This window comes from Pan paniscus, chromosome 13 (genome assembly GCF_029289425.2).
Source record: "Pan paniscus chromosome 13, NHGRI_mPanPan1-v2.0_pri, whole genome shotgun sequence".
In the NCBI taxonomy this organism is placed as follows: Eukaryota; Metazoa; Chordata; class Mammalia; order Primates; family Hominidae; genus Pan; species Pan paniscus.
Genome location: NC_073262.2, coordinates 71,085,386 through 71,112,298, shown reverse-complemented (window position 1 = coordinate 71,112,298; position 26,913 = coordinate 71,085,386). Strand labels below are relative to the sequence as shown.

Sequence of the window (26,913 nt, the reverse complement as noted above, 5' to 3'; positions counted from 1 at the left end):
AATGTCTTGTTATGGTATTATTAAATTTCCTTCCTAACCAGCATCCCAACCTTCTGTTCTTTGGAAAAGTCACCATGTTAAAATAGTTGTTTTCTTTATAGATTAAGTTTACCAAAATTACATTCTATTTGCTGCAGGATAAGTCATGGTTGGGAGGACACGAGGAATGGGTTTCCTCATACTGCGTTGGTAGGGATGTCAATTGGTATAATTTTTCTTGAAAGGTTTTCAATGCATTTATCAAAATTTTAACTCTGCACATTCTCTGATCCAGCAATTCTACTTCTTCTTTATGTCAGTTTAGGGAAAAATACCTAAATACAAAGATGTCTGTATAGGAATGAAGTTACTGCATTGTTTCCTATAGCATTTATGGAAAAGCCGTTAAATCAACTAGGAAACACCCACATAATGGGGTGCTGTGCCATCACATTAAAAAGAAAATGGCTCTACATTCACCAACATTGGAAAATCCCCAAGACATGGCCTTACGTGGAAAAAAGACAAATAAGTTTCAGAGCAAGACTCAGAATATACCATTCATATTTTCTTTTGTTTTTTGAGAGACATGATCTCGCTGTGTTGATCAAGCTGGAGTACAAATTCACAGGTGCAATCATAGCTCACTGCAGCTTTCAACTCCTGGCCTCAAACAGTCCTCCTGCCTCAGCCTCTTGAGTAGCTGGGACTACAGGTGCATGCCACCACACCTGGCATCATTCATGTTTTAAACAAACTTTATCTTTCCATATACATACATATGTAGGCAAATCATTGAAAAAGGTCCAAAAGGACATGTATATCAACTACTAATACTGGACACATCAGGGAAGAAAGTGAGATAGAAGAAACAGTGAAAATGGAGAACTGGCTGTGTGTTTTTTTCATTTTTTTTATTTTTTTCGTGTATTGGGAGTTTCAATGAGACTATAGACATATCATTAGTAATTTTTAAAATAACTGTTAAATCAAGAGGTATCATATTCTAAATATTTCAAACACAATTTTGTAGCATTAATCATGTTAGATATTGAAACATTTTTTAATCCACAAATTAAAATTAATGCCCTAGAAACTAACAAACGGTTACTGCTGACACAATAATGCACTAAGATTTATTATATATTGTCTCATTACATTTGTAAGAAAACTGAAAAGAATTCAGAATTTCCATTTAAAACTAGCCTGAAAAAACAATCATCTTAAACATGAATAATTTGGAAGAATGTTGTTGTGCCCTTTTTGTAGAGATACTAGGACTTAGTAAAGTGATTATAAAACTGAAAAAAATGCAAACAGAGATAGCAGCACAATAAAAGGGTAAATTTTTTTAAGATTACAGAAACATTAAGAACAAAAGAAAAAACTTAAACAAACATGAGTGAAAAGATACATGGTAGGCAGGTGTGAAAAAAATTAATAAAACCACATGGAAAAAACTAATAATATTAAAATGATTATAGACAAGATGATAGACATGAAAGGCAGACAAAGGAAATCTAACATATGTATAACTGATATTCCTGAAGAAGAGAAGGATAAAAGGAACAAAAGACAGATCCAAAGACAGAACAAAAAGCTTAAATAAGAAAAATTGAGATGAAAAGATACATGTTTTTAAGGTGAGCATAATGTTTCAAATGCAAGCACTGCAAGTTTTAAAGACATTATTTGCAAAACAAAGTATTCCAATGTCACAAACCAATACTTTGTGTTCAAAATATCTGGTTTTTTCAAATCCAAAGTATCGGATACCTTTGTTTCCATTGTCTCAAATGACAAATTGAGTGAGACCATCTATATTCAAGGAACAAGATCCAGTTTGTCAACAAACTTATACACCTATCCTATTTAACATCCTTAATTTGTTTATCTTTTAAAAAGAAAAAGATGTAAAGATACTGTATTTTTGTCTCTTTACTAGCGCCTATCCTTATAAAACAGGACATTAATCAAATAAGGTGGAAAAGAAAATGGATGTTCTGACGATGGCCTTTCTCTTACTTTCTCACATTCTGACATCCTCTTCCCATTCCTTTTTCAGTAATTTCTTTATTAAATTCGATGGCCAAATACCAATCAGATTTTGTACATAAACACACACACACATATCTAAGCATGAGCACAGACTTAACACAAAGAGAGGAAAGAAGGTTCTATTGGTAATGACAAGTACCAGAGCTTCTGTCGTCCTCTATAAGGAACCTACTATTCCTTAAGTGGAATAGTGAGTTTTGCTGCATAAATTAGGCCTTTCCTCTTCATACTGCAAACGGTTTTTAAAGCTTCTGGGGTACTAGTAATGTTCTGATCCTTGATCTCGGTTCTGATTAATGAACACATGGTGTATTCACTTTGCTGTGATAATTCAATGAGCTGTACAAGAAGGTATACTTTTATGCGTGTTTCAGTATGAATGCTATACAGGGAGAATAAAAAGTCTGCTTTAGAAAAAAACATAGCACTTTTCTAACAATGCCATATGAACATTTGCTAAGCAAGTGATTACACATTTGAGTGCTGGGGTTTAGAGCTAATACCCACTAGGGTATAATGGTGACTGAATCAGCGTTTCTCCAAGATGGAATTTTAAGCCCAACTCAGGAATCTATGCTCCCTTTCACTGTGCACACATGGGTCAATCAGCGTCTGCACTCACACTCTCATCTACATCTCTCCCTCTCTCCACAGATTCGAACTGGGCCTCAGAAACAAAAAGACTATGTTCGACTTTACCTGCAAAGATAAGTGTAACCTCTTCTCAACACCCAAAATATATAATAATATACTATTTACTTACTTTGGCAGTTCTCATTCAGAGCAGCAGCCGGACTCTTAGATTGGCTTTTAAAGTAAGGCGGAAGTTTCTAGCAGCTAAGCGCATTCAATTTAGAAAAGCTTTAGACAATCTGAAAGGAAAGAAATTCCTTATATTTGACCCCTGAATAAAGAATTAGTTATTGGCTGGAAAGTGGAATGGCGATTGATGGAGAGAGCGGCTACCCAGGTCTGGTTCTGCTTTAAATGCAGTATTTTTGTCTCATCTTTAACTCTGAAAAAGGGGGAAACAGCTTACCAAAAATAAACAGTTGTTTTAAATTGTGGAACCACAATAACTCAAATTTATTTCCTTTTTAGAAATCAGAAAAACAGCCTAAAACCATGACGTTATCTTTGAGAACAGAAAGAACATTTATTTTATGCTATTACATAGTTTTTAAATGCCAAAAAACTAAAAAGTAGTATGTAATAAATAACATTAAAAGTGTAGCAAAAGTTGAGGTGAAAGCTCTTATTATATATGCAAGTGGATTTGCCCCAAATTCATTATCACCCTGGGAAATGTGAGAACAACAGACCATCTGGTAACCAGGGCTCAGGGCCAAAAGGTAAAAGGGATCCCCTTCGCAATGAGGAGATTCCTTTTACCCAGGACATTTTTAAGACAGAGTAGATTCTGGCAAAGAGGGGAAGGTAAGAAGATGTGAAAGCACTAGGCAAATAGGATTCAGCAGTCAAATAAGCGGTAAGCCATGGTCCTAAATTGGTTTACTTGCCTTCTGCCCAATCTTAGATGGCTTGACACTAACCAGGTGTGGACAGCCTGGGGCAGGGACATCACAGGTATTGACACTGGTAAGCCTGTTTGCCTGCTTAGAGACCCACAGCTAACGCCTGCCTCTGAGGGAGGCAGCCTTGGGAGGAGCTGGAATCTCCTAGCACTGTTCTCATTAAACTCTAAGATATAGTTTACTGGCATGTTTATTTCAGGAGCCTCATTCTTTCAAATAAACTATACCTAATGCTAGCAAAAGTAAGCTTCACACATTGTAAAACTCAAAACTATGAACATAAAACACATACACAAAACCACTTGACTGCCTGAACCCTCCTTAGAAATCCTGTCTGGTTAACAACCACCACCTGCATATCTGTTTTTGTTCTCTCCCTAGTCCCTTTGCAATTCTGCAAGCAGCCATTTAAGTGTGGGAGCTTAACAAGCAAGACTTAACACACACTGGGTGAAGGCAGAAGGAAAACAAAAAAGTTTATGGTCTCAGTAACACAGGCATGCTAAGGATGAATTAGCACACCAGGAACTGACCCTGGCTATCTACAGACACAGTTCTGCCCTCAGAAGCTCCAACCCACACTTAATGGGGAGCCTTTTAATCACCTTTTTAAAAAGCCATGAAATGTGGCACAGGGACAGTGGGGGCAGGCAACACCCCTCAGTCACCAAGGAAGCTTCTTCCCACAAACACTCTAAGTCACCCTTAGGGCGAGACAGAGAAGCCATTTCTTATGGTGCAATCATAGTTCACTGCAGCCTGGACCTCCTGAGCTCAAGCGATCCTCCCATCTCAGCCTCTGGGGTAGCTGGGGCTCCAGGTGCATACCACCATGCCCAGCTAATTTTTTTTCTTTTTTCTTTTTTTTTTTTTTTTTGGTAGAGTTGGCAGGGTCTCACTAGGTTGCTCAGGTTGGTCTCAAACTCCCAGGCTCAAGCAGTCCTCCCAAAGTGCTGAGATTACAGGCATGAGTTACTGTCCTGACCTCAGGATGGGTTTAATAGGCTGAGCAGTCAGGTAGAGTGACCAGCTGTTTCAATTTTCCCTGAAATGGCATTTCCTGAGACAATGTCAAATCAGGATGAAATGGTTACTCTATAATGGCACTGCCAGGGTTCCAGGTCAGCCAGGCTCTGCCAGGACCTGAGTGAGTGGCAGAGCACAAGTCACTTCATTCATCTCTCTAGGCTGCGTATCTTCATATCCAAAGTGGGAGGTGGAGTAGTATTTTTATCTCTGCCAGTATTTCTCAAAGTGTGGTCTTCTGGTCACCTGTGCCATGAAACAGTGTCTGACAGCGGTATTGCAGTTGTGGGGGTGGGTAGGAACAGTGTACCCTGGTAGGGAGGAGTATTTTATCACTTCTATCAATTCTGTGTTAATAACTGGCTTCACATGGTGCCAATAAAAGACTAACTTTTAACCAATTTTTTTTAATTCTCTACAGCTAATACATCACCTTACTGCGTGTACCCAAAGCAGATCACTCCCACCATTCCCCACTTCAGGACACCACTGTTGTCTGACCCACAGTGGACTTGTAGATCTCTGAATCAGTAAGTTTCAATTTCCATTTTCAGTAGAAAGTCTATGACCCTAAATGACGACTGAATTAAAACAGGGGCAATTTTTGGTAATTTGTCGTTATACAGCATTGTGGTTTCATCTTTGCCTTACTTCCTTATTTAATAGACAACCCACCACAAATGTCCCCTTTCACCACCCTAAGATGTCTCTAACAAAGCCTTAAGAAATGAGCAGGTTTGTTAAATTATTTACATGGCTAACTACTTACAAATTATATTTAAACTATGCAGAGCTGGAAAAGTGCCTATAGTTGAAAGCAGGTGCAAATTCCTTCTGAACTAATTTAGTCAGGCTAGGTTCGTCACATTCACACCAATGGAAGTTCCAATTTGGGGGTGCAGGTTTATTTCTCTTAAAGAAAAAAAATACATACATATATTATTTTCAGCTAATTTTGAATGTTTCCATTTTCATAAATGTGATCCCAATGTCACTAGACTGAATTTCTTTTTTCTTAAGGATCAAATTAAGATAATCCACTAGGCTTAAAATTCTGAAAGAAATCAATAAATGTCTGTCTTGAGGCTGTCCTATTTCTGGGAGGCTCTTATTAGGAAAAATGTTTCTGAGCTGTCCAAATATTAATGTACACCCTCAGCAAAGTGCATTACATGAGTGTGAAGTGGACAAAGCCCCATTCTTCACTAAGCTGCTAGGGGTGTTTTCTGCCAGCCACAAGAAGAAGAATCAACATCTTCCTCAGAGGAAAAAAAGAGAGAGAAGGGAAAAGAGAACAGGGAAAGTAAAACTCTGTACACAGACAGCCCTAACTAGGGAAAATGGGGATCTATGCAGGAATGAGGTCTATGGTAAAGGTCTATGATGTAAAGGTAAGGCCAGTGAAGTCCCATTTCTGAAAGTAAGAGTTCCAACAAACACTCAGAAAGTGACTGTGTGTGTGAATAAACCTGAAGAACAAGTAACCACTATTTCACTGAGCTAGGCATTGCCCTAAACACAATGCAAATATTATCTCATTTAATCCTCACAGCAACCCTATGAGTTTCACATGAAAACTGAGCTTGCAGAGGTTAAGTAATTTGCCCCTAGACCAGCAGCTAGCAAGTGGCAGGGCCAAAACACAGCCCAGGTCTTAAGTCAATATAAATGCCAAACTTGATGTGTGCCCTTACCAGTGGTCAAATACCCAATCAATTTTCCCTTGAGACTGCATGCAATAAACAACTATCACTGGGGCTAGACCAGGGGAAGTAGGTGGAGATATCTGCATATCACTGAAAGGCAGCTTCCAGAGAAAACTCCACCCAGAGGGAGACCATCTTTGGGGATGGGGGTCTCTCTCCAAAGGCACAGAAGCCAGAGCAGAGGCCAGGCTCTCGGTGGCACACAGCGGCCCCCCACTTGTTTAACACTCCACCATTAGAAATGGTTTTCCACAGGTCCCCAGTATACAACCCACATCATTAACTGTTGAGAAGAAAAGGCTTAAAAGCATCCTCCTCCCTTCAGCACAATGCTGAAAAGATTGGGGTTTCAGGGCCTGTCTAAAACTCTAAATATTTACTCTTCAATAGAACAAGTAAATCCTCCAGGTCCAGCATCAACTATGTAAACAGGCCCTACTGCTTCCACAAGTTGTACCATGACCCCATGTCCTTGGGCCCCCCCACACATATACCCATGTATTTTATTTTAGAAAATCAAATTACAGAACAGTATTTCTCAAGCAGGTACTCAATACTGTACTCTGGTATCAATTATTTTCTACACAACGTGTATTTTTAAGAACCAGGTTTCATTGAATCCCCTTATGTACATTTTTGCAGAGAGTGCTCAATACTGCAAAGTGGCATATTCTCCATTTTACAAGAGAGGACACCAAATTTGAGAGAATATGTTGTCTATTACTGCACAGGTGATAAATAGCACTGTTTGAATTTAAACCTGAATTCTGTAATCTTTCTGATATCCCACCCATTTTCCTTTCAATTCTAGCTGGAAATAAATATACATGTCTATTAATTGCAATAGATATACAAAAGAGCAACACAATTTAAATATACTGTTATCAAGTCTATCCACGCAAAGATGTACACACACCCACTGACATACAAAGCCCTTTTAGTCTCCCATTTTCCATAATGCCCAAATGACTGATTGCTTCATTCTCAGTTTTTCTTCACTCAAGCTATTGTGTGCAAAACTGCCACTGCTTAAACCACCAAGTCACTTTATTCTGCTTTGAAATGGTGAGCTATTAAAACAAGATCTACAGAGCCACTTAGACTAGCTGGCAGCTTTTACTCTGATACTTGCCAAACTGTGTCCCTGGACAAGATTTTAGATGGTTTTCTAAACACCCTCCCCCACTCTTAACTCTATGCTGCTCCTCTTCTCTCAAAGACTTCCCTGTGTCTTTAAGAAAGGGTCTGTATCAGTAATAATAAGAAAGGAGGAAGTGACAAAGGAAGAAGAGAGGGAAGGAAGGTGGGGGAGGAATCGAGGAAAAGAAAGAAAGAAAATACAATCTTAATCACAGCTTCAGGAGAGCAACAGTAGCTTTGTAACCTGAAAACCTCAAAGATAAGATGTGACATTTATGTAGACAACGGCGAGTTACAAACAAATGTTATTCTTAGGTCACTGTGTGCAAAAGGTTACCTAGTGAAGGAATGCATCTCTCCTGCAATTAAAAACCATTTGTGTATCTCTAACCTCAGCCTTGTCAAAAACAAGCCCCACAACCGAATTCTAAGTTATACTAGTAAAAGCAAAAGTAGGAATAGAAGGCAGGAGTGGTCCAAGAGAAGCCCACTTTGAAGACCAGTAGAGAGAAAAAGGAAGTTCTCCTTTAAAAGAAGAAAGAAGAAAAACAGCACTGCCCAAAACATTCTTACAGATCAATTACGGAAAACAGTATTTTGTACAATGACCAAATATTAAACTTCAAAAACTACTGTTGTATAATATGTACCTGACTGCTTCTAATCAGATTGTTTTTATAATATGCAGCATTTGAGAAAAATCATCTTTAAATACTCAAGTGTTTGAATCATTTGCTTGTAAAATGCATGGAAAATTAAACTGAAAGCTAGGGAGGAAGATGAAATCTGATCTTCACTCACCCAGAGCTTCCATAGGATATACCTGTGGCCTAGGCTGCTAAGGAGAGTTTTATCTCATTATCCTGGTTTGCTTTAAATGGATTGTGTACTTACCAGGGTGACTTGACTTTAATCCTAGACTCCTCTGAAACTATGCAATGTGCTTTTCTACAGACACTTTGCTCTCCTCTTCTACACATGCAGCCAGTTTACTATCATTAAGTTGTCATATTAACAAATGGACTTGAAATGATATGCTCAGTTCAAGTGCCTTCTAAAAAAAACGGGATACTTAAGAGCTCTCTGGGTTTAAAACCTTCCTTCTATCACCCCTCGCCTCCCACCCACCTATGCCAGACGATTCTGGAAAGAAGAGGCGCTCTCCTAGATTTGAGGGGAATTAAGCAGTTAAAAAAAAAAAAAAAAAAAGCAGTGCTTGATGAAACTGAGATAAACAGAACTGGGATGTTTGTTCCTAACTAGAAAAATGTCAAGCCAAGAAAATGAAGGCAGTAATTTCTAGTGACCTTTCAAGTCAGCAAATCTTCTATTTTTTTTAATTGTGGTAAAATACACATAGCATAACACTTACCATCATAACCATTTTTAAGTGCACTGTTCTATGTCATTAAGTACATTCACATTGTTGTGCAACCAAGACCACCATGCAGGACTCTTTCCATCTTGCAAAACTGAAACTCTGCACCAACCTCCAGCACCTGGCAGTCATCACTCCACTACCTGTGTCTATGAATCTGACTACTCTAGGTACCTTATATAAGTGGGATCCTACAGTATTTGCCTTTTTGTGACTGTCTTATTTCACTAAGCATGTCTTCAAAGCTCATTCATGCTGTAGCAGAAATTCCTTCCTTTTTAAAGATGAATAATATTCTATTGTATGTTGCTATGGTCTGAATGTTTGTGTCCCCCCAAAATTCACGTTGAAACCTAATAACTAAGTGTGATGGTGTTAGGAGGTGGGGCCTGTGGGAGGTGATTAGGTCACAAGGGTTGAACCCTCATGAATAGGATTAGTGACCTTAGTGAAGTGGCCCCAGAGCCACCTCGCCCCTTCCGTGATGTGAGAATACAGTAAGAAAGTGCCATCTGTGACCCAGAAAGTGGGCCCTAACCAGATAGTAAATCTGTTCACACCTTGATCTTGGACTCTCCAGCCTCCAAAACTGTGAGCAATAAATTTCTCTTGCTTATGAATTATCCAGTCTACAGTATTTTGTTGTACCAGCCCAAACAAGTGGAGACATATGTATATGCCACATTTTGTTTAGCTGTTCACATATCAATAGACACTTGGGTTGCTCCCACCTTTTGGCTATTGTGAATGATGAACATGGGTGTACAAATATATCTTTGAGACCCTGACTCCAAATCTTTTGGGTGTACACCCCTAGAGGTAAAATTGCTGTATCATATGGCAATTCTATTTTTAATTTTTCGAGGAACCTCCATAGCAGTTGCACCATTTTACATTCCCACCAACAGTGCACAACAGATCCAATTTGTCCTCACCCTAGCCAACACGTGTTATTCTGTTTGTTTCTTTGTTTTGATAGCAGCCATCCTAATGCGTATCTCATAGTGGTTTTGATTTGTAGTTCCCTAGTGATTAGTCTAATAATAAGTCTTTTTTTGTTTGGTTGGTTTTTTTGACATGGGGTCTCCCTCACCCAGAATTTAGATAATCCATTACAGAAGTAGAGTAGTTTTTTTTTTTTTTAATTTAGGCTCTATCCCTCTTTCCCTCATAAAGACCCATTCAATCTTGATGCCTCAGTCTTCCTCCCAGCCCTTTCTCTCTGCCTCACTCTCCATAATAAAGTGTTAATATCAGTTACTTCATCATCCTCTTGAGTGTATTCCTTCCACTATTTAAAATCTGAGAAGCTCCCTTCCTGATGATGGTGACTTAGCATGTGGGGAAGAGTCAGGAGGAAGAAATAAATAAAAGAGTATAAGGCCAGGTGCGGTGGCTTATGCCTCTAATCCCAGCACTTTGGGAGGCCAAGGTGAGCAGGTCACTTGAGATCAAGAGTTCGAAACTAGCCCGGCCAACATGGTGAAACCCCATCTCTATTAAAAATACATAATCCCAGCTACTTGGGGGCCGAGGCATGAGAATCGCTTGAACCTGGGAGTCAGAGGCTGCAGTAGCTGAGATCACACCACTGCACTCCAGCCTGGGGAACAGAGTGAGACCCTTGTCATACACACACACACACACACACACAAAAAGTATAAATATGTTACCAGAGAAATAGACCACGATAAGACCACTCTCCACATTAAGAAGTAAGAAAAAACCTGAAGGCCACCAATTTCTTACAGAAAAAAGATAAAAACTACATCTCCTCATCCCCATATGAAAATATACCTGAATTCACAGAAAATTAAATACCAATTATTAATATTTGAAATAAGTTTATCATAAGCAATATAAGAACACACATTATAACAGTAACATTTTTTTCAATTCAAAGCAAAAAAAATTTTTGTTTTGAGACAGGATCTTGGTCTGGCGCCCAGATTGGAGTGCAGTGGCGTGATCTCAGCTCACTACAACCTCCACTTCCCAAGCTCGAGTGATCCTCCCACCTCAGCCTCCCAGGTAGCTAGGACTACAGGTGAGCAACACCACACCTAGTTAATTTTTGTATTTTTTTGTAGAGACGGGGTTTTGCCACGTTGCCGCAGCTGGTCTCAAATTCCTGGGCTCAAGCAATCCAACCTCCTCAGCCTCCCAAAGTGCTGGGATTACAGGCATGAGCCACTGTGCTCAGCCTCCAGATTTTTTCCAATGATAATAATCTATATTCTGATAAGGAAATACGAATGGGTATAATCTTTCTGTACAACAATTTGGCAATTTGTATCCATCAAGAACACTAAAATATTTATCCTTTTGGGCTCAGAAATGCCAGCTCTAGGAAACATTCCTTAGGAAATCATCAAGAATTAAAAGACTTATATAAACTGGAAATGGCCTAAATATCCAACAAAAATATGAACACTGGTTAAGTAAATTATGGTATAACCATAGTGTAGAATAGCATATAGTCATTAAAAATATTTTTGAATAAGTTCAATTACATGGAAAGTATTCAGATTATATCATTAAATGGCAAAGGCTAAATATAAAACCATATATATACAGTATGATTTAATGATATTTACTTTAAAATAGGAGACACCAAAATTGTTAGCTCAAGAAACCTAGTTCCAAATTCCTACACTGCTATTTTAAGTTATATAAAGTTAAGTGTATTTCCTAAATTCTCAATCCTAAATTTCATCCATAAAATAGGGAAAAATTAGTATCCACCTTACAGGGCCTGACAGAGGATTAAATAAAGTAAACCATGTAAAGTAATAAACTCATTAAGGAATAAATATTAGTTGTTGCTATTGTTTTCAAAATTTTAAAAGTTGTTCATTAAAAATGGCAGTCATTCAAAATAGTCAAACATCAAACAAAATAAATGGTAAGCACCAAGTCATAGCTTCAGATCATGCACCCAATCATCCACAGCATTAGTAACAAGAAACCCCAAAAAGACATTGCAAGAATCACCATGACTGGCTGCAGTGACTCACACATGTAATCCCAGTGCTTTGGGAGGTCGAAATGGGAGGATCACTTGAGGCCAGGAGACTAGCCTGGACAACAAAGCAAGACCCCATCTCTACCAAAAAAAAAAATTAAAAATTAGCCAGGCATGGTGGCACCCACCTGTAGTCCTAGCTACTGGGAGGATGAGGTAGGAGGGTTGTTTGAGCCTCAAGGCTGTAGTGAGCTAAGGTTATGGCACTGCACTCAAGCCTGGACAATGGAGTGAAGCCCTGTCCCAAAAAACAAGTAAATAAATAAAAGAATCATCCTTTTGTGTTCAATCATGCTACAGTATAGATGTCAATAAAGATTATGGTGTCAGGAAAGAGAGACCAAAAAAAACTTATGAAATCATTTTTAAAAGGTGGCCAGGGGGAAGAAACCAAAGAATAAAATCTTAAGAATAAAGATTCTCAAGGCATTGCTAATATGAAAGGATCACTGTGCTATACGAGGCAATCCTGTTTACCTTTAAAAAAAACGAAATGAAAAAATGGTTCCTAAGAAAAATTAAGTGACACAACTAGACATACAATCTGGAACCCCAGTATTCTGACTCAAAAGTGTTTAAGAAATTAATCAAAAGAAGATGAGCAAGGAAAAAAAATAATAAAATTTTGAAAGTCCCGACTATGTAAGAAATAAATAAAAAATCTGGTTTCACCTGGTGATAAGAGGAAGAAATGTAAGTGTATGCAATAACATTTGAAACTTTTAATATACAACATGGGCCTAGGTTCTAGTGTTCACCAACAAGGTTTAATCAAGTTAGTAAAATACAAGAGGGCAGCCTGAGGATGGTGCAGCAATGTCTGACAAAGCCATGGAACTGGTATGCTGATGGAGGAAACTCACCTGAAATCCCATTTTCCCTCTGCTGCCACTTGTCCTTCCCCATCACAGAAGAGCAACCACTTCTGAAACACTTTACAACCAGGAATCCAAGAGAAAACTAGCCCTGTCCATAGAGAATTCAAATATTTTCAACAGAGAAGTCATAAGTGAACTCAGGGTATTAATTTCATAATCCTAGATGACATTACATCATTGTGATAATTTAAAGTTATCTCACCTACCTCCTCCACCATTCTAAGGCACTGCCCCTTAACAGTAATGTTATGCCTTTTACCCATAAATTAACCTATAACAAATAGCCAAACTACTTCACTGTGTAAATTCAAAACTTTTTATTTTACTAGATGAGAAAACGGTACTAAGTTCTGCAAAGAATGCCAACCCTCTGATTTTAGGTTGTTCTCCAACAAAACATCCACTGTCATTCAGAAACTATGAGAAGCTATTTATGACTGCAGACCACTTTTTTTTTTTTTTTTTTTTTTTTTGAGACAGGGTCTCACTCTGTTGCCCAGGCTAGAGTGTAGTAGCGCAATCACAGCTCACTGCAGCCTCAGCCTCCCTGGGCCCATGTGATCCTCCCACATAAGCCACTGCACCCGGCCTGAAGCCCACTCTTGCCTCACACACTAGTCTCTGGCAAAGCAGGTATCCATAGTTTTAATGTGAATATTGCCATGTAACTTAACAAGCTAAATAAGGAACACTTATAGGGTTTAACATCCAGCACTGATTGCATGAGAAAACCATGGTTGTATGCAAGTTGTTCCCAAACAGTCTTTTAAAATATATCAGATCAGTCTCTTCATTACAAGGTACACTATAGGAACACTGAGGAACAAATTCCTTCAGTAATGAACCTCACCTGATACCCCCACTGTTTCCTAGCAGTCATTCACTCACTCCCCTCCTTTCCCCCTAAGTACCAGCAACCAGGAACACGCTCTCACACTCTCTCTCTCTCGCTCTCTCAACTATCCTAGAAGGCCTCACCCAAGGCTAGTGGACAATAAATCTAAAAAAAAAAGCCTGCTGGCCAGACATTCCCTCAGACACAACTGAGACCCTGTCGTTTCTTGAAGGTTTGGGACAGCAGATCATTCTTGGGCTGAGGGAGTGAAGCCAGACTTTGCTGTCAGCCTCCCAAAGGATGACACTCCTCACATAGCCTAGCATTTTGAGAGCCAATCTGGCAGGAATTAGCTTCTCATTCTTACCCAGTCATCACAAGAGGTGCCAGGCCTACTCTGGGTTCTACCTAAAAGAGGTCTAAGGAAACGGAACAATTGCTTTCTCTATAGAATCTTTGTTGGTTATTCTGAAATACTGTAGCTTTTTGGAGCATAAATGATAACAGCCCAAATGATTCTTTTGACTCTAAACACAGCTGAAAAATACAAGAAACAAAACCATTGACTACAATATTTCTGTGGAAAAAAAAAATCTCTTGACCAGGTGCAGGGGCTCACACCTATAATCCCAGCACTTTGGGAGGCCAAGGTGGGCGGGTCACTTGAGCTCAGGAGTTTGAGACAAGCCTGGGAAACATAGGGAGACCCCATCTCTACAAAAAATTACAAAAAATTAGCTAGGCCTGGTAGCATGCACCTGTGGTCCTAGCTACTCATGAGGCTGAGGTGAGAGGACTGCTTGAGCCCAGGAGGTGGAGGTTGCAGTGAGCCATGATCATGCCACTGCACTCCAGCCTGGGTGATGGAGGGAGAACATGTCTCAAAAGAAAAGAAAAGAAAAAAAAAAGACATTCAGCCGCTTCAAAGTTTCATCAGATAATAATTAGTAATCTTCAAGCACAGACGATCCACAGGAATCAAAGAATCAGGAGGGTGAAAACAATAAGTTACAAAGACCATTTGCCTCAACACATAAATGAGAAAATAAACAGAGATAAATTAGGAGGCTGCCCCAGTGTAAGTTTTGACTAGAATTTGAGTGTTCTGATTCCCGATCTATACTTCCTGCATCTCTCCTAAATCCACAGCATTAAAGTTAACATTTGTAACAATAACTCAAAGAATTTTTATTTCCAAAGAGATTCAGCACAATTTCCACATTTATAAATACCACAGCAAAACACATTTTTGAAAAAGTGAAGTTGGAAGAAGCATTTATTATAGTTCCTGAGAATGGCTTACTGAATCTAAACAAGCATTAAATCAAGAAAATTCATCAAATAGATGACAATGCTATATTATTAATAAATAACATTTTGTTCTTTGTGATCAAGTTAACATAATATAATGGTATACAATTTTTATTCTAAGAGAAACAGCCCAGTTGGGGAAAAAAAAAAAACCCACATACTTTACTCTGTCAATCAATTGGTCGCTACAGTGGTCCTGGTCCTTACCCGGAGTTAAGTATGGTATAAAGGCTATGCTAAAAACCACCAAGCTTTGAGATCTTCACAGACTCAGCCAAAAGTCATTGACCTTAGGCTGCCCCATTTTTTACCAACCATGCTGGGCTTCCATATTGCTGTCCATATGCTGTCATAAAGTGACATGTTCTGGCTACCAATGCCTCCACTATCAACACCACAACAGCCGGGATGAAAACAAAAAGAAAGGACTGTTTAACTGGGCAAAGCCCATTTCAGTCAATTCTTTGATGTTTCTCTTCGTAGAGAGAAACACCTAAGACTGAGAAGAAGGCATTCAAATTCACGATTTTAGCCTCAACAAGGACATTACTGACTTCACTTAATGTAAAATAAAGACTTGGATAATTGGGTATTTCTTAGGTATGGTCTCAGCTTTGAAATAAATGACAAAGCATACAAAGAGAAGAATCTTGAGAGAATTATTCCTATTAAAAAAGCATTTCCTATTCTACAAAGGGATTCACAACAGGCTTTTAAAATCATCGTATACATTATAGAATACTGCAAAAGAAAAGGATGTATATACAATATGCTAGAAGGCCATTGAATGTGAGTTGTAGCAGTGATAATACTGAATGGTTCTGTTTTATTGATTCAGGCCCTTGATGGATGCTACTGAGATGAAGGTCACAGGTTGGATCCCAGAATGTGTCATTTAGGTTTGAGAAGAGGAGAAACATGCAGAACTTCTAACTCTAGATACAACTAAATTGTGGATTTTCAGAGAATTGAGAAGGTCTGAATTGTTAAAGACAGAGCTATCATAGGAAGAAACAAAGTAGACAGTCTTCCAAAAGTCAGTAGCATTCTGTGACATATGTGCCATATTGAATTATTATTCTGAACATTAACCATAAACTTTCACTTTCCATACAGGCCATTAAATCTCTTCTACTTAGATCAATGGCCTGAAGGAAACTGACCAACTCACTTTATATCAATATGAGGACATTTGCTGTGACTGACAATTGAAAGCAGCTCACCCCTCTATGTAAACTGTAAGTCGAGTCATGGGATTATGGAAAAAAAGAAAGAAAATAAAAAATGTTTAGAAAGAGGAAAAATGAACTTCCAGTTTTCAACTATCACATTAGTGTTTATCTTTTTAAAGGCAGAGACAATCTAAGTACAAAGCCATCTCCATTCTAACAACTTAATTTTTTTAAACACAGTGAACAGCCTGGAATCAGCATAGAGAAGGAGGATGTCAGGAAAATTCAGCTTTTTGTGCACAGATCATGCTTTTGTTCTCCAACACGTAAGACTGCACATCTCTTTCAAATGCATTATCTATCTAAAAGTGAGCCCAGCCAGAATTTATCAGACACAATTTATCAGAATTCAGCAATTGTGTGTAGATCCCCTACTATGTGCCAACATAGAGCAAACCTGCTATCCCTGAGTGTGCTTGTTTTTGGAGAGCCTGCAAAACTGTATAGAGTTCATATTTTCTGTAACCAAACATTTGCTCTAGAGGTAACTCTACACCTGCAAACACACCCACTTTTTCACAGCACTGCTGTGACTTTTTTGATCCTTTTTTGTATAGGATCAACGACACATCTGTATTAGATTCCAATACCAATTGATCTCCAATACCAACACCAATAAGGCCAATTTAAACATAGGTCTTAAAGTCTGTTGCTTTGTGCATGTCAATTTCTGCAGGCGAACAGCTGACTTCGTTTTCAAGCAACAATACTGTCCGGTGAAAAATATACCCTCCTGAGACAAAAGATACTTTTTGTCCCCATGAAGCTTTGTTGCCTCGTCCAGCAGCAAATGACTCAAAAGACGCGTTCTGCCACCCTCAACAGTGGTTTTCAGGCAAAGAGGAACAGCAAATGAGGTACCAGCAAAAGCTTAAGAAACAAAACCAAGGTGAGTTGAAGGCGGGGAAGAAAGGCGGAGTGGAAGCGAGAAATGCAATCTAAACTCTACTTTGTGATCTAAGAAATTCAGCCTTTACTGATGAATTGGGCAGAGAAAGGGGAGGGTACAAGAAAGGGGAAGACAATATTTTCTGTTACGAAAAAAAAAAGTGTGCTGCTGTCCTGGTTTTCTTTCAGTAGCACCCAGAGAATGCATGGCAGGCACAATCTAGTTTCGCGACGAAAACGAATTCCATGAGAATAACACAAGTTTGTATGTGACACAATGGAGATATCCAACCAAACCGAGGAACTATACAATTGCATGACAATTCCTCAAAATTTTAAGTGCCTTCGAGTACCAAAAAAGAAGTCTATGATTATTCACAGGACAGGGTTATCAGTTTAATATCACCATTTTGCAGCATGTGGACCCGTCCTGTTATATCCTCTTTTAAAGAAACCGCTAATAACCTGAAATGCTATTATCCCCTATTTGCCAGGACTGTGGGCCTGATAGTTTCACGGATAAAAACCAAACAGCGACCAGAAGCCAGGAAGTCCCTGGCGAATTCTTTTGAAACACAACCCCTACAATCCGTGTGCCGGAGCATAAAGATTGAAGTGTGCGCGGTTCCTCCTCCCTCCGGGCCGCGCGTCCGGAACGTTCCTGGCTGTCAGGTGGGTGGCGCGGACCCCGGCGGGAAGCCCTGCCTGGCAGCCTTGCGTGGCGCGCCGGCGGAGAGGGGCGAACCCCGCGGAATGCGGCGGGTCCCGAGCCCGACCACCGCTCACCTTTGTTCGCCTGCCCTTGCCGGGAGGAGAGCAGGGCCCAGGAGGAGGGCAGGGGGCGACCCTAACGCTCCGCGGCTCCTCCCCGGCGCCCGGGAGGAAATCCGTGGCAAGCCAGACCCTTTCTGGCTCCCAGAAAGCCAGCGGGGCAGGGGGGTCAGCAACCCCTCCCCAAACACAAAGGTTGGGAGGCGTGAACGCGAGCGTTGGGGGCGCGGGGGCGTGCGCCAGAGAGCGCGCGAGTGTGTGCGCGCGTGTGTGTGCGCAGGGGGAGGGGAGGAGGGGCTTCAGCCCTTCTTACCTCTCGAAGATGAGCCGCACCATGAAGATACAGAAGGCCAGGGGAAAAGCGAGATAGAGGTCCTCAGCCTGCGGGAAGGTGGCCTCCTCCGTGTTCTTCAGGTCCGCCCAGGTGACATTGTGCGGGAGCCAAAACCTCTCGTTCCAGAACCAGGCTAAGATCCCTGCCATCTTGCTTTGTCCACTCCTGTCCTGCGGCACCCGCAGCCCGCCAAGCTCTCCACCGCGCAGGGCACCCGGGGATGCGCGCCCGGCTGGCCCCGAGCCTGTGCCGCCGCCGCCGCTGCTCCCGCCCGCCGCCGCCGCCTCCTCCGCGGCCGCTGCTCTCGAAGGCTCGCGGCGAGCCCCGGTTCTCTCCTCCCTCTGGCCGCGCTGGGGAAAGGGGCCGCCTTGCCCGTCACATGGCAGCTCGGGCCGCCCGCCCTGATTGGCTCGTCTTCGCGTCAAACAGCGAGGCACACACGCGGCCAACTCGCCCACGCCCGGAGAGCAGGGCGCAGTCGCTGCGCCCTGGGCGCAGGGGCACCGCTCCGGGGAGTGTCGCCCGCCCCTGCTCTCACCGCTCTTTCGCTTTGCGCTTAGGGCGACGACCTGAAGTCGACCCCCCCCAAATCCGCCCTAGCCCCCTGGCTGGCTCGCACATGCTCAGAACGCTGGCTCCTGCCCCGCTGGGGTTTCAGGGCTCTCAGTCCTCTTCCCGTGCGCCCGGAGGCGGTGGGTCAGCAGGTAGGGGCTGCCGCCAAGCTTCAGAACCAGCCCTGCTCCAAAAAAAAAGGGGGGGGCGGAGGAGGGGTAAAGAGCAAAGGAGGAAGTGGGAGGGAAAGGATCCTCCACTCCCGCGCTTGGAGAGGCAGGGTGAAAAATCAGGAACTGAGGCAGGATGGTTTGGCAAGAGCCTTCTGCCTCTGCCCCACGCCTGCCTTTCCCCAGTCTTTGACTTTCCGGCCTTTTATACTGCTGCTTCTCATCAAAGTAGCTCCCCCAGGGAACAACCCCCCCCCCCATATTGATTTATGAGGTGGTACAAAAAATTAGGCACTTAATTGCTATTTGATGATTAATTGCTACTTGATGACGATGATGATGATGATGATAGCAACTGCAGCGTTCTGTAAAACCACCCCTCTCAACTAACCTCTCTGAAAAGGCTGCTAGACCACATTTTGACCTGGCACATCATGAGAACCTCCACTGTGCTACTCGGCAGGCTCATTATTTCTGCCTTTTGAATCTGAAACCTTTAAGGCATTAGGCCTGTGAGGCCTAACCCAGGCACCTTCCCTCCCGCAATGCATTTCCCCATTGATACAGGAGCCATGTGTGAATTCATTCCATGGCCCATGTATACATGGTTCTGGGGCATTTTTGTTCATTTTTCTCACATTCATTTTCTGCCTGGTGCTGCCAGTAGGCTATACTAAACCTTTCCAGTGGGCATATAACCGCACACACACACACACACACACACGCAGAGAGAGAGAGAGTTTCTTTTACTCTTCCTTCCCCTCTTTCCACTCTATCTCTTGAAAGTGAAACTGAAGAATGGCCTATACTGGTGCTTCCAATTTCTCTCCCCTCATTTTCTTTTGAACTTTCATTTGGACATTTGCCTCCTCTGCTGCATTGAAACTGCCCAAGGTCACCTGTGATCTTCATGCTGCTAAACACAAAGGTCAGTTCTTATCTTAGTCGAGGCTGCTTAGACTAGGTGGCTTAAACAGCAGAATTTATTCCTCACGGTTCTGGAGGCAGGGAAGTCCAAGATCAACATGCAGGCAGATCCAGTGTCTGGCAAGGATCCTCTTCCTGGTTTGAAAACAGCTGTTTTCTTGTGTATCCTCACATGGCAGAGAGCACAGAAAGAGGAAACACAGATTAGTGCCCTATCTTCTTATAAGGGCACTAATCCCATTCATGAAGGTTCTACCCTCATTAGCTAATTACCTCCCAAATACTCTGTCTCTGAATACTATCACATTGGGAACTAGGATTTCAGCATATGAATTTTGGGGGACACACACATTCAGTTCATAGCAGTTCACAACACCTCTGTCAATAGCATTTGGCCCAGTTGTCAGGTCGTGTGTCTTAAAACATTCTTGACTCGGCTTCCAGAAACCTCACTCTTCTGGGTTTCTTCCTCCTTCATGGCCATTTCTTCTCAGTCTCCTTCCTGGTTACTCCTCACTTTTCTAACCTCTAGAAGTTATAGTGGCCTAGGAGTCAGTCTTTTTTCCTCTTCACTTTTCTATCTGAATGTATTCATTTGGTGATTTTATCCAGTCTTGTGGCTTTTAATGACATCTGTATGCCCTCCAATGTCATGCTAATAGCTCCCATATTTATATCTCTAGCCATGAACTTTTTCCTGACCTTCTGACTCTTAAATCCACTGTCAATTTAACACCACCACTCAGATGTCTAAAAGCTATCTCATGACCAAACTATTAATCTTCCCCTTGAAATCTCTTCCTCCTGTAGTCTTGGCTCAAGCCAAAAATATGGAGTCATTTTTTCCCCTTCTCTCTTTCTCTCATACCTCCTTTCTAATCCATCCCAAATCCCATCAGCACCATTTTAAAACCATAATCTCACCATCTTTCACCACCTCCCCTGCTACCATCTTGGTCCAAACAACCAATACTTCTAATTCACATTACTCCAGTAACCTCCCAACTCCCAGTTTCACCCTTTGCCCCTCTACAGTCTATTCTCAGCCAGTGTGATCCTATGCAAATTTGTCAGATCACCCCTGGGGTGAAAACCCTGCTTCTTCCTCATCCCTCCCAAGTGAAAGCCAAATTATTCCAATGACCTGTGATATTTGGCTCCGTATTAACTCTGACTTATTTACTCTTCTCTCTCCTTCACTCTGCCTGAGTCCACACTGGCCACCCTGCCCTTACTGGGACACACCAGCTATGTCTTAGAGCCTTTGTGCTTGCTCTTCTCTGTTCCTGGAACTCTTTTTACACAAACATCCATGTTTGCTCTGTCCTGATGTCATTTTCTCCCTGAAGCCTTCCCTGGACACCCTAGTTAATCTACATCCCTCAATCCCCACCACCACTCTTCCTATCTTGCTTTGTTTTTCTCCAAGACACTTACCACCATCAACACAAGATATATTGTACCTATGTCTTCATCAATCGTCCACACAGACATGCACTAAAATGTAAGCTTCAGAAAGTTAAAAGATTTGTATTTATTTTATCAACTGTTCTATTCCTAGCACTTAAAAAAAAAAACTGCCCGGCACATGGTAGATACTCAATAAACTATTGAATAAATGAATCAACATTACTCCAACCCCAAAAAGTCTTCTCAAGGAGAAGAAAAAAAATCTGAATAATTGTGTTAAATATTTATATATCCATGTTAGACTCGTGTGTAGAATAGTGTGGGCATAAAGAAGGAATTGGTCAATTCTGGGGTGAGGGAGGTGAGGTGTCATTGAAGTGAGTCTTCATTTGGGAGTAGAAGTCGCCATCACCACTCCAGACCATGTGGTGAGCTTCTCAGTAACACTGGAACATGCCTTGGCACCAGCTGCATTCTCGTAGGCCATAGACAGAGGTTTGTTAAGACCTCTCACCACCTTTGTGTCCGAAAGTCATGTCATGACATGTCATGACATGTCAGAGCCTGGCCTTCTGGGCCAGCCAGACTTCTTCTGTGACTACCCCTGGTTTCTCATGTCACTCCTTCCTGTATGACCTGATAGTACCTTGCTTCCTACTCCATGGCTTCTGTGCTCTCCAGCAGCTCCTTCTATGTCCCCAAGCATGTATAATACTGTTGGTGAGTTAATGCCCTGGGATCTGACTTTGATCATGGGCAATGAAGACAGTAAGTACATTTTTATTCCTTTCCTCCCCACCCCTCGGACACACACAATGGCTTCAAACAGCCTCTCTGAAAATATCCCCTGATACAAACCCATCATTTTATTTCAAGGTTGTGACCCACTCAGTAATTCACCCCCTTATATTTCCTCTCCTCTTTCTCATCTCACTCTCCTTTTCTCTCATTCCTGCTTCCCTGAAACTACACTTCCCTGGAACTTAGAAGCTAAACTAATAAGAGAACAAAAGATAATGTGGCTCTCCCATTCATCAACTTTGAGAAGGTGGTGGGATTTCAGGAACATTTTGAAGGGTGGGTTTTGTTGGACAGTAAAAGGAGGATTTAGTACTTTCTATGAATCTTCCATAAGTTCCTTTGTTTCTAAGAGCGTGTTAATACCCTCCTGTGTGATTTGTGCATCAACAGTACCTGTCTTGCCTCTGTCACTGACTGTCATGAGGCTCACATAAGATAACATATGAGAAAGGGCTTGTAAACTATTCCTCTCTATACCCATGTACAGTTCAGCAAACACCTACTCCTCATCTGTCTAGTGGAACTCCTCCAGCCAATGCCCCTTCCTACCACTTTGCATCTAAACGTTTACCCCAGAAACATATTAGAGTAAACTATCATTCCAAATATGATCACATTTTATTGATCCAGGGATGGACAATTGGCCTAACATGGCAATAAAAGCCTTTCTCAGGTGTTGTGAGTCGGGTCAAGACAGTCTTTGGATGCTTAGATTCAAGGATTCCAACTCAGAAGCTGTTGGCCCCCTTGCTTCATTACACAGCTAGAAAAAGCAGAAGCTAGTCTACAACAAGAGAAAAAAAATAAAGCAGACCTGTAGAGTTAAGACCTGTAGAGTTAAAGGTAAGAGACACACAGGGAGTCCTGTTGGCATTGGAGTTCCAGGTTCCATTTAATACCTAGGGGCCAACTACCTTCTCATCCTTAGGTTCTGTGAAACAGCCTCATAGCTTGATAAATTCTGCTTTTGGGTTGAGTTGCTGCTATTTCAATTTGCAAAAAATCCCACTATCCAAGACATTACTCTAAGAGCACATGTCTTTTTTTTTAAGAGATGGTGTCTCACTATGTTGCCTAGGCTGGAGTGCAGTCCCACTACTGATGAGCATGGGAGCTTTGACCTGATCAGTTTCCAGTCTGGGTCAGTTCACCCCTCCTTAGGCAACCTGGTAATCCCCTGCTCCTGGGAGGTCACCATATTGATTCTGAACTTAGTGCAGACACCCATTTGGCATAGTGCACTATAGCCCAGAACTCCTGGGCTCAGGCAGTCCTCCTGCCTCAGCCTCCTTCCCAAATAGCTGGACCACAGGTGCATACCACTGTGCACAGCAAGAGTACATGTCTTTAACACTATCCTGAGCTCAGCTGAGGCCCCAGGGAAGTTAGTCACAGGAGGGGGATAGCACAGCATACCTCCCAAGAAAGCTACTTTGTTAATGTACAGGAAAGACTTCTAATTGGTGCCCCAGGAAACCAAAATACAATTTATGCATCAGACTAATACGTAGCCCAGTGAGAAAGTAAGTAGCTGGTCGGTAAATACAAGGGACAAGGCAAGAGAAAAGAGGAGAAAAAAAAATGTGTTCAGGGGAAGTGACACCAGTTACACTGCATATTAGGAAAGCATGCTTTGTTTTCTGAATAGAAAACATCACCTGAGAATACACCCTGATTTCCAAGCAACTGGAAAATATCAACAAAGCTGGGCTTTATCTCTCATTCTCAGGTCCACACCCAGGTCTTAATTTGAGTTCACATTGTAAGCAGTCTCCACTTTTTTTTGTTTGTTTTGTTTTGTTTTGAGACAGAGTCTTGCTCTGTCGCCCAGGCTGGAGTGCAGTGGCGCAATCTCGGCTTACTGCAACCTCCACCTCCCAGGTGGTTCTCCTGCCCCAGCCTCCTGAATAGCTGGGATTACAGGCACGTGCCACCACACCTGGCTAATTTTTGTATTTTTAGTAGAGACAGGGTTTCACCATGTTAGTCAGGCTGGTCTCAAACTCCTGACCTCGTGATCTTCCCGCCTCGGCCTCCCAAAGTGCTAGGATTACAGGCGTGAACCACCGCGCCCAGCTGCAATCTTCACTTTTTAGATGCAGGAGATCAGCCAGAAGTTTGGAGGAATTTCCACTATGGGTTGCATAACACAAATTTATAGAGTACTTGTTCTACAAAAAGAACATAAAAGCTATTTGGGGAGCAGGATGTGCTCACATGAAAAGCTAGATAACAATACATGCCAACACCACTGAAGATGGCCCTCAACAGTATGTGACAAGTGTGCAAATACTGCAGACAAGAAGCGCTTCCTGCTCAAAGGAGGAAGGAGACATTCTGTTTTGAAGAGATCAAGGGAACTTCAAGGAAGACACAAAAATGAATCAGACTTTAAAGAATAAGTAAGATTTGAAAAGGCATGATCAAAGGTAGAAAGTGAGGAAGATTTGCTGAAGGACAATAAACAAAACATTGCTGGCACTCCAGATTACAAATGGCCTTTAGGATGAGGCAAAGGAATACTTCTGTTTATTTAGTGAGAACTGTATTTTATCTCTGATCATAGCAATAAGCATGATGCCTGGTACACAATACACACTCAACTATTGTAGGTTTTAAAAATATATACAAATAAAAGTTATTTGTTGCTTATAACACCAGGAAAATACTAAAGGTAAGCACTCAGTTTAAACACACAATTCATTGATTTTAAAGGAACCTGGTTGTCTCTGAGAATAATATGGAAATATTGCTAAATTTTATTTGTACAGTTGTTTTTCATAAGTGTAAAACCTCCTTGCTGTGGTTGGCAAAACTGTCTTAAATCTACACTCATTTTTGTGGTCCATGTACTAATCTCTTGAGTTTTCATTTATACAATATTGAGTGGGAGGTGGGGAGGACTAGTTTGGGCAAGAAATAAGCAGGATTTAGCCCCACAATATGAAGATCACTGATAGCAGTGCAGAAAACGCAGCCTCTCCTGCCATCTTAACATAAGGAAATGAGTATTTAACTCACAGCATTGGAGTTAGGCTGAGTTAAGGTCTGTAACCCAGACGGGAATTGAGTACATGTTATTGCTGGAAGTTCTCCAGCAGGACTTGCTCCCTCCTATGCTCGCATTCTTTCATACAACCATGTCAGATGTTGAAGATCTTTCTCCTCCCTCCTTTATCTTGACAGTTTCTACCTCTGGAAAATCTTTTCTAATACTGACAACCATCAATTACTCTGGTATTTCTAACTAAACCAAATCACTGGCTAGATTTTCTGACTTCTCTCTAATAATCAAAATCTATTTAAATGTTAATGTTCCCCTTGCAACTTTCTTCAACCTACTAATGTTGTGTTAGAATCACATTAAAATTTTAACCAGGCCAAATGTGTTGCAAGACTACCAAAGAAAAGTGAGAAACAGCTAGGTTGATCTGACTGTGGGCTATCCAGTTAGAGATTAAATTCACCTAGTTATATATCTGTAACTTTATGCATATGTTCAACCACCTGCTAGACATAATCAGCAATGATGGCATTCTCTGCATGTACATATAGGTAAATAGCATTTAGGGGGCAGGTGTCTTTTTCTGTTTCCTGCTGCTATAACAATACCAAAGACTGGGTAATTTATCAGGAAAAGAAGTTTATTTGGCTCATGGTTCTGGAAGCTAGGAAATCCAAGAGCACGGCACTGGCATCTGGTGAGGGTCATCGCATGGCAGAAGGGATCACATGACAAGCAAGCACATATGAAAACAGAGAGAGATGAATGGGGCTGAACTTACCCCTTTTTAAAATCACGAATCCACTTTTGGCAATAACTAATCCACGCCCAAGACAACAGCATTAATCCAGTTGAGGGCAGAGCCCTCATGGCCTGTTCATCTCTTAAAGGTCCATCTCTTAATATTGCCACAATGGCAATCAAATTTCCAACACACAAACTTTTGGGGACACATTTAGATTTATGAGCCAGAATGCCTAAGTTCTACTTTCCGTTATGCAAAGGTTTTTATAATCAAAGAAAAACAGAAAAGCAATTATCTGGCCAATTTATGGGAAGAGTAAATAACCTGAAATATTGCTTGAAATTATTGACTTTACATAGAAAAAGAATTTCAGGACTGGAAGGGACCTCATATACCAATGAGTACAATTCATCTTTTGTGATCATCTGAGCTATGACTAAACATCTCTGATGGCAAGAAGCTCACTACCTCACAGAATGACCCATTCTATTTTTCACACCTATGACTATGAGAAAATCTGTTAATAAAGACAATGATCTTGCAAAGCCCAGCAAAATCATCTTAGTTTTCAAATTATAAAATAGGAATAGTATTTTTGTGTTGGATAGATGGATCTAGAATTCAACGACAGGATTCACGTCTAGTATCATCACTTTGAACAAATCACAGCACTATGTATTTGACTAATCACTCCTACACGAAGACATTAGGAATATCTCTGAGTTATACTCCATGTTACCCAGGGAATCCTTGCCTCTGAACAACAACAACAACAAAAGTCTAACTTGCCTGCAGAATTATCAACCATTTGCCTAGTGAGTTCGGATGAATTTTGTGCTATTTTTGGTCAGTTATACTTGAATTTTTTTTTGGTTTGGTTTTTTTTTTTTTTTTTTTTTTTTTTTTTTTTTTTGCAGTGATGGAATCTTGGCTCAATGTAATCTCTGCCTCCCAGGTTTAAGCAGTTCTCCTGCCTCAGCCTCGCAAGTAGTTGGGGTTACAGGTGCCTGCCACCATGCCCAGCTAATTTTTGCATTGTTAGTAGAGATGGGGTTTCACCATGTTGTCCAGGCTGGTCTCAAACTCCTGACCTCAGGTAATATGCCTGCCTTGGCCTCCCAAAGTGCTGGGATTACAGGTGTGAGCCACTGCTCCCAGTCTTGAAAAATTTTTTAACAGATAGGCATCATAGAAATCATCAATCAGCA

General features: G+C 41.3%; 1 protein-coding gene across 2 annotated transcripts in view; it reads right to left on the bottom strand.

Annotated features, from left to right (window-relative positions):
* CERS6 (ceramide synthase 6) overlaps positions 1–18,434 on the bottom strand; it is a 326,067-nt gene extending 307,633 nt beyond the window's left edge. For both annotated transcript variants that reach the window (XM_003824310.6, XM_003824309.6), the window contains exon 1: positions 18,076–18,434. In XM_003824310.6, coding sequence (XP_003824358.1) covers positions 18,076–18,245 — 170 coding nt within the window. In that variant the 5' untranslated portion in view covers positions 18,246–18,434. The remainder of the gene's footprint in view (positions 1–18,075) is intronic.
* Between the last annotated feature and the right edge of the window lie 8,479 nt (positions 18,435–26,913).